Here is a 12,841-nt window from a genome sequence, read left to right as displayed (position 1 = left end):
GAAAGCTTGGGAAACTCAGATTATATTGTGTTGTTCATAATTTTAGGCACAGTTGTAGGTTCTCATCAGTTTACTCTTGATAGTATTTGTGCTTGAATATGATTGTTCACATGATATGTGGACCTGAATAAGAAAAGAAGGGCAAACATTATTTTTTTCCACCTGATGACATGTCAGGAGCACAATTCCAGGTGTTGAAAATTGATTTTTCTTCCTCCTCCACATCTTTCAAAGCAGACCACTTGGGCTATGAATCACGTTCTCATTTCTTTTTCTCCAGTATATCTGTATCAGCAAAATACTTTAAAATTTTGAGCTCTGTAATTTTTTGTTCTTTAAATCCAGCTATTACATTTTGAAGTTGCTAATGATATACATGATGTGCATGATATACAACAGGCTCTAGATACCGGCTCCCAGGTATATTCCTCAACTTTCAAAATGCATTTGACTCAGTTCTGCACTGTCGCTTGCTCCAAAAAGTCTGTGCTTACAGTCTATCTGATGACATATGCAGTTGGATAGAAAGCTTTCTTAAACAGACAGAGAGCAGTACGTCATCCTGAATGGGGAGACTTCAACAGAAACAAGCATAATATCAGGTGTGCCCCAGGGCAGCATAATAGGTCCCCTGCTTTTCATGATTTACATAAATGATCTGGTTGATGGTATTGACAGCGGCATTAGACTGTTTGCCAATGGTGCTGTAGTCTACAGGAAAGTAGTATCACATAAAAGTTGTGGACAAATCAATGAGGATTTGCAGAAAATAAATGTGTGATGTAATGACTGGTAGTTATCTCTCGATATTAGTAAGTGTAACCTACAGTGTATAACAAAGCAAAAATCCGCATCAATGTACGAGTACAAAATAAATGCCCAGTCTTTGGATGTGGTAACATCTGTCAAGTATCTGGGTGTGATTATTCAAAACAATCTCAAATGGAACAATCAGATTACACAAGTAACAGGTAAGGCAAACTCTAGATTGCAGTTTATCGGTAGAATCCTGAAGTGATGCAGTCCTTCAACAAAGGAAATTGCTTACAATACTTTAGTTCATCCAGTCTTAGAGTACTGTTCGTCTGTATGGGACCCTTACCAGTTGGATCATATTCAAGAGTTTGTGAAGGTCCAAAGAAGAGTAGCAAGATTTGTGACTGGTACAATTAGCCATCGCGAGAGCATTACAAATCTCATAGAAAGCTTGAAATGGGATGCACTTCCAGACAGATGACGCACTAAACAGAAGGGACTGCTCACTAAATTCCAAAATCTAATCTTTGCCGAGGATGTAGAGCATATATTTCTACCACCAACTTTCATATCGCACAATGATCACCATTCAAAGATAAGGGAAAATACAGCTTGTACTGAGGCATTCAGACAGTCGTTTTTTCCTCACGCGATCCATGAGTGGAACCGAGGGGGGTGGGGTGGGGGAATATGACTTTGGCTCCAAATTGACAAAGTTAATAATTCAATGAGATCAAATGAAATCCAACCCCCCCCCCCCCCTCCCCCCCCCCCCCCCCCCCCCCCCCCCCTCCGCCATGTGTGTTAAAGCACCACTCGCAGAACAGGTAGGTGCACAGATTGAATCCACCCAGTGCATTAACCATAAGGGTCAGTATGCTGGCCAGCCTGAATGTGGTTTTTAGATGGTTTCCCCACATCTGACTAGGTGAATACCAGGCTAATACCCAAGTCCCATCTCATGTACATGATTCACAAACATTTAGAAAAGCTTTTTCACACTTTCACATTAACAAACTACACACAGACAGTTGGGGTGCACACGTTCCGTCATAAGGGGTAAAGGCATCGTGACAGGAACGGCATCAGGCCACCCCTTAAATTAACCATGCCAACTTCCTTACCAACCTTTCTGATCCTGCTCAAATGCAGGAAAAAGACACACAAAAAACAAGACTCCAACAAGACCGCATAAAAGACTGTTAGGTGCAGTCATTTGCCATTCAAGACAATTTATCCCACCTCCATCATCAAGACAAGCTCCAGTCTTCAATTCAGAGTTTCAGTCAAAATGTGAAGCTCCACTCACCTGCAAAAAATTACTCCAGCTCACAAAAGATATTACATGCTAGTGATGATTATAAGCAGTGCAGGTGGTCGAGGAGAACTTCGGATCACTGTCATGAACAGTCTCAGCTCACCCTCAAAGGTGTGTGCATAGGAGCAGCCAAAGCAGTCAAGGAAGGGCAGCCTTGTGTCAAAGATTAAGAAGCATGCTCCACTACCATTACAGACAGTGCATTAGAGGAGCCACTATCAAACTGCCAATAGGATTTGGCCTGAATGAGAGACAAAGTCAGCAACTGAACAATAAATAATCCAGGAGGAACTGGGTAAGACGTTGCAAGATGACATCACTGAACCTTCGGAGAGCTCTTGGTTTTCCAAAGTGTTCCATCTGAAGGAGGAGGGCACATGGTGTTTCTGTATCAACTTCAGATGACTGAACAAAATCTGAAGAAAAATTTCTACCCATTCCTGCACACTGTCAGGGGTAAAGTTTTCCTCAACTACGGACATGCAGTAGCTACTGGCAAATTGAGGCTGACTGGGAAATGTCATACTTAGCTATTCACCAATGGATGCAGTCTGGAGGGGCAATGGGTCAGCATACCACACTCCCGGCCATTTTCGACATTCTGACCTTGGGGCCACAACCTGTCGATCAGTTAGTTGCTCGATTGGCATCATGAGGCTGAGTTCACCACGGTCCACTCCTCCCACCAAGGAACAGTTGCAGTACTGGAAATCAAACCTGGGTTCCTCACAGGAGAGTCTGTCACATTGACCATTCTCCTACAGAGGTGTTCCTTCCTCATTACAGGAAAATTTGGTGTCTCCCTGTGGTAGTTCTTGCAAGGGATCTGCCTTGCTGCAAATATCCTTTATGAATTGCCAGTAGCAGGAGCACATTCAGAAGAAACTTCTCACATCGTGAATATGCTGAGGAGTCAGTAAATCTATGTCCGCTGTTATTTTTTCTGGATTGGGAAGGACTCCATTGGTATTAACTAGGTGTCTGACATTTTTATTTCCAGGGCAACAAAGACATATTTCTGCATTCACATAGAGGCCTGCAGTCTGAACACACTTCAAGACTGTTGTCAGGAATCACAGATATTCTTTGAATGTCTTTGCAAAAGTAACAATATCATCCATATAGCACATGTTGTCCTTTTAAGGTGTTGCAGCAGGTTATCCATCATACGTTTGAAGATGGGTAGAATGTTACATAGTCCAAACGTCACAGTTTTGTGTTCATAGAGTCCATCAGGAGTTATCAAGCATTTCTACATTCTTAATGAAAAATAAACAGATTACTGGTATTATCTTTGCTTCTCTGGATGTTCTGGCAAACTACTGCAGATACACATCTGGAACATGTTTTATTAGATTCACCAGATCAATAACAACAAACTAAATGGAAATCATGCTTTACTTTAACTTCATACAGTTTTGCAATGGCTTCATATTAGTGAAGCTGCCAAATTTCAGGCAAAATCTTTTATTAGCCATAACTCCACTACTAAACATTTGCAGACCTATGTTTATGTGAACTTTTTCTTCAGTTTCACTTGTAGAATAACAAATTAAAATATTTGCATATCTTCTTGACTCACCCTGTATGTATTGTACATTCCACAGATGTGAGTTGTTGCGGTTACTTCTATTAGACACATTGCTTCACCGTTCACAAACAAGTATACAGTCAAACTCTAAATGAAAGGCAACACAGAACACATTTGGAAAGAGGAAATATCTGAATGTTAAAACAGCAAAAATTGACAGGAAAGGTTATAATTATGGAAAAGTTCTCGTACATGTAATTACTTTAGCTTTATGTTTGTCATTTCCACAAAGAAAGTTTAAAAGTGTAGAGGTAAGTTGCTGTTTAATCAAGAACTGTATCCAAACAATGCATTTTACACATAAAATCTGCATAAGGTAAACTGTTAACAAAACCATAGAGGCTTCAAAGAACATATTCATGAACGGAGAAATTGATAACTCAATCAGTAAAGTAAAAACTATTTGGAATTTTGTAAAGAAGGAAACAGGGAAAAGTGCAATAAAAAATGAGGATCATCTTGTTAGTGACCCAAGATCAATTCCTGATACAGTCAACACACATTTTTTAACAGTAACAGAACAAACAGGACCGCAAGGCTCTATAAATCAAGCCATGAATTTTCTGAAAGCATGTGTAACTAGTACTGTGCAACAGAGCCAAGTAACAATAATGACTATTACAGAAACTGAGTCATTAAAACTCTGAAAGAAGAAAACTCTACTGGAACTGACAGCATATTTAGCAAATTATTAAAATCCTGCTGTAGGCACATAAGTAAAATTCTTTAACAAATTTTCAATGCATCACTTAGGCAAGGAATAGTTTCTGAACAGCTTAAGTATGCAGTTGTAAAATCTCTGTGTAAGACAGGAGATAAGGCAGCGAGTGCAAACTATCAGCCAATCTTGCCCTAACAAGTTTTCCAAAGATTTTAGAGAAACTAATGAGGATTGTCAAGCATCTCAGTGAGCATAATATCATCAACAAAAGTCAGTTTGGATTTCAGAGGGTGTTATCAACATAATTTGAAATATTTGCTTTTACTGCCAATATTTTGGAGTTCTTAAAAAAGTGAACATGGTTGGAATATTTTGTGACCTAACAAAAGTGTCTGACTGTGTCTCTCACAAAACACTTGTACACAAAACTTCATATCTAGCAATAAGTGGTGCAGCAGGGAAATGGCTTGAATTGTATCTTTTAAACAGAAAACAGAAAGTTGTATTGGACAGTCGAGACGATGCCTCAACATCATCAAAATGGGATACCATCACATGTAGAGTGCCTTCGGTCTCAATTCCGGTGCTCCTTGTACATTCGCCATCTTCATTGATGAAACTACACTACTTATAGATAATTCCTTAGACTAACTTGGTGTGTCAGCCAATAAAGTTTTGAGGGATACTGCGAACTGGTTTAACATAAGTGGTCTTTCTTGTACTCAGTTCAACACAGCCTTTAAAGATGAGGAAACAGGAAATAACCTGAGGAAACAGGAAATAACCTAGGTGAGCAGCAGATAGCTAAGATGGATAGTTCAAAGTATCTAGTGTATAATACTGTAAGACACAAACTACAGCACAACCACAATGAGCCAAAGTTTATTCTTTTTCCACATACAAGTGAACAGCAGTTGAGAACATAGACAATGCATAGAAACAATCCAGATACTGATACAAGCAGTTGCTGACTATAAGTAGGAATAGAATATGAGAGCAAGTGCCAACTGCACTGCACTTATAAACAGGAGGGCTCTGGTAGATGGTGCCATGGATGCCATTGGTGAATATTTGAAGTGTAGTGCACCAGTGGCCTGGTGCCGTGGCATATCCAAGTATTACACACAGGGTTATGGTACCACTCTAATGATGCAGCCATCGGGGCCACAGTTGAACCATCCGTGGCCTCTGTGTTGGATACCACAGATGATGATGATGGTAGCAGAAGGAGATTCCAAGCCACAACTGGTGAGTACGAACAGAAGTGCCATGGCCATGGACACACATGTCATCAAGAGAGAATTGGTAACAAGAGCACTGGTAGCATCTTGACATCCAGTCCCTCAACGAGATGCAACTGCTCTGACAGTGAAGGTGCTGGCCACTCGATCAGGGGTACCAGAGACACTGGTGTTCAAGGACGCAAAGGTGCAGACAGATTGCCAGCAGCAAAGATTTCAGAAGGCCTGGCAGCAGGCGCTGGATCATGGAGGAGAGGCAGGAGGAGTGACATCCACAAGGAGGGTGGTTCCACCCACCACAGCAGGGATGCCCTGAAAGGCTGGGATAGGTGCTGAGAGAGGAAGTGGAGGTGGTGATGGACCTGTGGCCATTACTGTAACGTGAGGACACAGCTGGTTGTGGTGGTGCACCACTAGCTCTAAACTGGTGCACATTGTACAGAGATGGCGACCCCAGCAGCTGTGGACCATAGCTGGAATTCACTTTGGTCGGCGGCCGGACAGTGGAGACAGGAGTGAACTGCGAGAAGGCGCCACATTGACAGGTGTTAGTGAGGTGGCGAGAGCACACACAGGAGGGAGCACGATTGGCAAACACGGAGCATCTCGGCCAGACTCTCATTCCTCACTGATGTAAAACTGTAGGCAGTAAAGAACTGTGTCAGGGTGTCATTCCTGGAGGAGTCCTCGACATACTTCTCCATTTGAATCTTGAGAATATGGAAAAGTTAGATTGGAGATGAAAAGGAGGAACAGTCATTTGGTGAATATCTTGATGGGTGCAGCAATTGTGGAAGGCCTGGGACACAAACTGTGGATCATTATGTGTCATAAGCATATAGGCAATTTTTCAATAGTAAAATTTTTGGAGTAGGCTTGAAACATAGCCACAGCTGACATCAGAGAACAGTGGATAACATATGGAAACTTACAGAAAGCATCAACAAACAACAACCAGTAAGAATTTAAGAAGGGTCCTACAAAATCAACATGGATGTGATCCTATGGATGCTGCAGTGTGGGCCGTGGATACAGCATCACCTGCAATGCCACTTGTTGGGATGCACACTGATAGCAAGCTGCAACAAGATATCAATGTCACCATTGATATTGGGCCAAAACAAATGCTGGCACATCAATAACTTGGTAAGCAAGACATGTCAAAGCCCTTATGTTGGAGCTGAAGGATATCCCACCTTAGGACAATTGGGATCACAACACTAGGTGACAGTCCATCTGTAGCTAAGAAAGGAACACCATCAAATACTGAAATAATGGAGGATGAAATAGTTACACAAAGGATCAGAAGCACTGCCTAGAGAACTGTCTGGCTAACCATGCTCAAGGAGGTGAACCACTTGATGCAAAACTGGATCCGCAGTGACAGCTGCTGCGATCCGGGAGCCTGTAATATTAAACTCTTCCACAGTACATTCTGCCTCTAAGAGAAAACAAACGAGTTCATCCTGATCGTAAGTAGGATCTAGCCCCAATCAGAAGTCAGGACAGTGCATCAGCATTGGCATGCTGCATGGTAGGCCAAAAATGTATTTCATAGTTGTAGTGAGACAGAAACAAAGCCCAACATTGGAGGCAATGTGCTGTTTTGTCATGAAATCAACCAGAAGGATCAAACAATGAAATCAAAGGCTTGTGGCCAGTAATGAGGGGGAACTTAAGACTCATACAAGAACATATTAAACGTTTTGAGGGCACAGACAATAGCAAAAGCTTCCTTTTCAACTTGGGAGTAGCACTGCAGAGCATGCTTGAGTGTTTTTGATGAGTTAGCTATCAGACATTTGGAGCCATCCTCATATCAGCGCACAAGAGTTACCTAGAGTCCATACTGAGAAGCGTTTGTAGCCAAAACGAGATGGTGGCCAGGATGGAAATGTAACGTACCCTCTCTGTTATTGTTTTTTGTTGTTTGTTATTGTAGTTGTAGAGATATCAAATTATTGTAGCGGTTTGCTTAGTCAGCCATACTTCGGAATTTTTTGACATTAAATGGAGCCTGAAACTTGCGTAATAAATACTTCGCGTGAAGTGCGATTTGCGGCACAAACAAAAATTAATTGCGGAGACGCAATCCACAGAGTATTAACAGAAAAGCTTTAGAACAATGCGCACAACTGACTAGACACATTCAGAGGGTACATACATTCACGTACGAGTGGTTGCGATCTGATGAGAAAGATCTATCTTAATTTTTTTTGTATAAAATAATTACGTCGTAACACACTCCGAGATTGCGAACATACAATCAGGGTAGAGGCATGTACTTTCTATCATTCCCCGTGGCCTGGGTAAAAGAATTGCAATTATTTAAATTTAAGAATATTTCTTTTTCAATCGGACTCCTATTTTTATACAAAAAGGAAGATTGCAGGTTCTGAATGTCTCGGCAAAAACACATTGAAATTAATCTTAGCGGCCACCAAAGGAAAGTAGTGAGCACAATCACGTACCTCTATTGTTGAGCAGAACCGTCGTAAAGATTGTCACCTCCATCTAAAATTTGCCTTCTCGAATTAACAGAATAATTTGTACTCCATTGGTATGGGATTTAGGCTTGATCTTGACAGAAATTATAAAACACATTTTTCATCATTTAACACCTTCATTTAACACACACATAGACATGTAACTATACAGTACATCTTTATGCCAGCACATCAGAACAAAAAGGTAGTTAATACTAGAAGTAATAAAAGAATCTCGAAATTAGTCCTTTGTCTCTCAATGATAAAAAAGTTTTTTAGAGTATTCCTCTGGTATGACAGTCCAACAAATTTTCTTCATGTATCTTTGAGATTAAATTACAACATTTTTTAGTTCCTTTTCAGAAAGTATACAAACAAGGAGCAGAATGTGATTTAAATTTCAAATCTTGAATGTACGCTCGTAGGGTGGCACCCACTAAAAAGGAATGTTCTTGTGGAGCAACTTAAGGAGGAGATAAGCCAATGTGGTGACCACCAGAATAAATCTGTGATAGGAAGCAATTTTATGTGAAAATACTTGGGGTTCTTTGGCAATTGTAGGGTAAGGCACAGCTGTGACCATAGTGAGATGACAAAGTATGGGTTTAACACCATCCTGAGGAACCCCAAATCCCAAATACACAACGGATGGGTGAAAAAAGTGTGACTTGACAAAGTTGCATTTCAACCCGGCAATATGTATGAGTAAGATCATGAACAAGGTGCGTAAGTTATGTATGCTTTTCTATGGATGTATTTGTTACAACGATGTCATTGAGATAGTTGATGCATCCCAGTATGGACATTTTCAGTTGTTCCAAAAAATGCTGAAAAATCACAGGGCACTGGTCACATCAAATTGGAAAAGGCTGCCTGTTGTAACTCACCAAACACTGAGTAACTGGAGACAATGCCAGGAGATCCCAAATCCACATAAGTTTGTCAGTTAAGTACAGTCATAGCTGCACCTGTGTCCACTTATAGTCTGAGCACTTGTCCATTGCTCACACTTCAATAAAGAGTTTGTTACAATTTGTAGTCACTGGAGACACAAAATTAACATCCACATTCATGTCTGTAGGAGTGGGCTCGGAACAATGCACAGATGCTATATGTCCTGTTTCTCTACAGTTTTTGTGAGCTGTCCAGCACTTAGGGCATGCAACCTTGTCATGTTGCAAGAAACAGTACAGGCACGATGGGAGCGCAGAGAACTGCTGTTTCTGTAGTTATTGTTGTTGTTTGGCACACTGCTGTCCAGTGCAGCACAGGAGTCGTGTTTGTATGACTGTCATATCATCCTCCCTCTGAGAACTGACTGACACTCGACAACCAGAAACAGGAGCTACCACGGCGATGTCACACCAAGCCTCAATCTAATCACCTGCAGCATGAGACACCTCAAATGATAGAGCAATATTTAACAATTCAGCTAAAGATGGACTCACATTGCTGTTTGCACTGACGCACCTCTTTGTCAGTAGCCAACGAATGATAGCGTCACATATCACTGAGTACTAATGGTGTGAAAGCCTGCGTAGTTAGTGTGGCTGACAAGTTTGTGATATCAACTGTTAAGAGCCTGCTGCTGCTCGAGGAGAGATTAGATCACTGCCTCCATGGTCAGAAAATGGAAGGAACAATGAAATAGACTGAGCATGCACAAGTGAACACCACACTCATCCGCAATTGTATCATTCTGTAAGATACAAACATCACAGCCAAAATTAACCATAGTTTATTCTTCTTACACATACAAGCTAACAACCAATGAGAACATAGACAAAAACATAGAAACAATCCAGGTACTGATACAAACAGTTGCTGACAGTAAGTATGAACACAATATGAGAGTGAGTGCCACCTGTGCTGCACTTATGAAGAGGAGGGCCTCAGCAGCAGGTGAGGCAGATGCTGTGCCATGTGCTCAAGTTGTGTTACCCACCAGAGGCAGCGTCTGGTGGCCGGCCTGTGCAGACATCATTGACAGAATTTTTGAAGTGTAGTGTGCCAGTGGCCTAATACCATGGCACATATCCAAGTACTCCTTACAGGGTTAAAGCACCTAGGCTTACATATTGATAGCATACTAAACTGAACAAACCACACTGCGGATCCGTGCGAAAGACTGAATTCTGCAAATTATGTTTTATGCATTGCTGCTCTTGTATAATATGGAATCCATTGTGTCAGCTTATTATGTTTATTTTCACACCATTATGGCATATGGAATCATATTTTGGGGAAATCAGTCACTAGCTAAAAACATGCTACATGCAGAGGAAAGAGCGATAAGAATCATGAGTGGAGTCCACCCCAGAGCCATATTCTGAAATCTTTTTAAGGAGGTTGAAATCCTCATGTCCACTGCGCAATATATATTCTCTCCGATATGTTTCATAATGAAAAAAGCCCCTTTTTGAACCAACCAAATAGTGTGTATCATAGTAATGATTTATAGAAGAAAAGATGCTGTCCACTATGAACATGCAAACCTGAGTATGGTACAGAAAGTGACCCATTTCAGTGGCTGTAAGATTTTTAATGCCATCCCTTCACAAATGAATTGTTTACCTTATCTGTGACCCTGACTATTTATTATTGGAAACATACATATTTTGCTATATTAGATCTTCTGTCAGCTTTAATTTTTCTGTACTACCTATTTATCTGCACAATTTATTTTTTTATAACAGAACCTAAGTTGTTGATACTTCAATATGAAACTGATTAGTATTATTTACATAATACCATAGAATGTAAGCACAACAAACTTGTACAACTGACACGTTCCGTATTCAGTGACATATTCACAACTAGGATCACCAGAACATGAAATACATAAGTGAAAATAAATACTGAGGGAAATTGCAAAATTTATGTTTCTTTCTACTTATAATAATTAACATACCTTGCTGTCTTACTCCTTGGCCATTCCATATTTATCAGACTGCAACACTCTTCTACCAGATTAGGATGCTCATGGATTTTCAGAACTTCCATTGAATTTTAATTGTGGACATCAATGTAATTTAGGGAAAAAAAATAGTAAGTCACCTAACACCAACTCTGCAAAAAAGATTCATAATCTCAATACAAGATCCCTCTTCAGGGCCTCTCAGTATGTATGAATATGCATCTTTTGTCTATTGGAAGAGCATCTTTGTCATTTATGATTGATAATTATGACACTACTTCTCATGCACAGAAAGCACAGATTTCCTAAATTAATACAAACATAGCTGCCCTTGCATGAAATATGTTAAGCCACAAAACAAACGCATTTGAGTACTGGATAACAACAATACGGAAAGGATACCTTGCTACTCACCCTACATCTACATCTATATGGATACTCTGCAAAGCACATTTAAGTATCTGACAGAGGGTTCATCGAACCACCTTCACACTTCTCTATTATCCCAACCTCGTATAGCACACAGAAAGAACAAACACCTATTTCTTTCCATACGAGCTCTGATTTCTCTTATTTTATGATGGTGATCGCTGCTCCCTATGTAGGTCAATTTCAACAAAATATTTTCACATCTGGAGGAGAAAGTTGGTGACTGGAATTTCGTGATAAGATTCCGTCACAATGAAAAACGCCTTTCTTTTAATGATGTCCAGCCCAAATCCTGTATCATTTCAGTGGCACTCTTTCCCATATTTCGCCACAGTACATAATGTGCTGCCCCTCTTTGAACTTTTTCGATGTATTCGGTCAGTCCTATCTGGTATGGACCCCACACCATGCAGCAGTATTCTAAAAGAGGATGAACAAGCATATTGTAGGCAGTCTCCTTAGTAGATCTGTTACATTGTCCTGCCAATAAAACACAGTCTCTCGTTAGCCTTTCCCACAACATTTTCTATCTGTTCCTTTCAATTTAAGCTGTTCATAATTGTAATTTATGGCCTTTAGATTAGGCTGATTTATCGTGTAACCGAAATTTAACGAATTCCTTTTAGCACTCATGTGGATGACCTCACACTTTTCGTTATTTAGGGTCAACTGCCAATTTTCGCACCATTCAGATATCTTTTCTAAATCATTTTGAAATTTGTTTTGATCTTCTGATGACTTTATTAGTCAATAAATGACAGCGTCATCTGCAAACAACCAAAGATTGCTGCTCAGATTGTCTCCCAAATCGTTTATATAGACAAGGAACAGCAAAGGGCTTGTAACACTACCTTGGGTAATGCCAGAAATCACTTCTGTTTTACTCGATGACTTTCCGTCAATTACTATGAACTGTGCTCTTTCTGATGGAAAATCACAAATCTGGTCACATAACTGAGATGATATTCAATAAGCGCACAAATTCACTACAAGACACTTGTGTGGTACAGTGTCAAAAGCCTTCCGGAAATCCAGAAATATGGAAATGATCTGAAATCCCTTGTCAATAGCACTCAACCCTTCATGTGAATTAAGAGCTAGTTGTGTTTCACAAGAATGATGTTTTCTAAACCCATGTTGACTGTGTGTCAATAGACCTTTTCCTTCAAGGTAATTCATAATGTTCGAACACTATATATGTTCCAAAATCCTGCATATCGATGTTAATGATATGGGTCTGTAATTAAGTGGATTACTCCTACTACATTTCTTGAATATTGGTGTGACTTGTGCAAGTTTCCAGTCTTTGGGGACGGATCTTTCGTCGAGCGAATGATTGTATATGATTGTTAAATAGGGAGCTAATACATCCGAATACTCTGAAAGGAACCTAATTGATATATAGTCTGGACCAGGAGACTTGTTTTTTATTAACTGATTTA

General features: G+C 40.2%; 1 protein-coding gene across 7 annotated transcripts in view; it reads right to left on the bottom strand.

Annotated features, from left to right (window-relative positions):
• The window catches only part of LOC126183537 (N-alpha-acetyltransferase 80), a 145,344-nt gene that overhangs the window by 85,973 nt on the left and 46,530 nt on the right, over positions 1 to 12,841 (bottom strand). For 3 of the 7 annotated variants that reach the window (XM_049925626.1, XM_049925617.1, XM_049925610.1), the window contains one exon: positions 10,965 to 11,122. The exons of 1 other annotated variant lie outside the window; for it this stretch is intronic. In XM_049925626.1, the coding sequence (XP_049781583.1) occupies positions 10,965 to 11,056 (92 nt within the window). In that variant the 5' untranslated portion in view covers positions 11,057 to 11,122. Of the gene's footprint in view, positions 1 to 8,038; positions 8,148 to 10,964; positions 11,123 to 12,841 lie in introns of those variants that run through there. 3 more of the 7 variants (XM_049925648.1, XM_049925658.1, XM_049925633.1) reach the window with 3 other exon arrangements.

This window comes from Schistocerca cancellata, chromosome 1 (assembly GCF_023864275.1).
Source record: "Schistocerca cancellata isolate TAMUIC-IGC-003103 chromosome 1, iqSchCanc2.1, whole genome shotgun sequence".
NCBI lineage: Eukaryota > Metazoa > Arthropoda > Insecta > Orthoptera > Acrididae > Schistocerca > Schistocerca cancellata.
The sequence above is the reverse complement of the archived record's forward strand: the minus strand, read 5'-3'. Positions and strand labels throughout refer to the sequence as shown.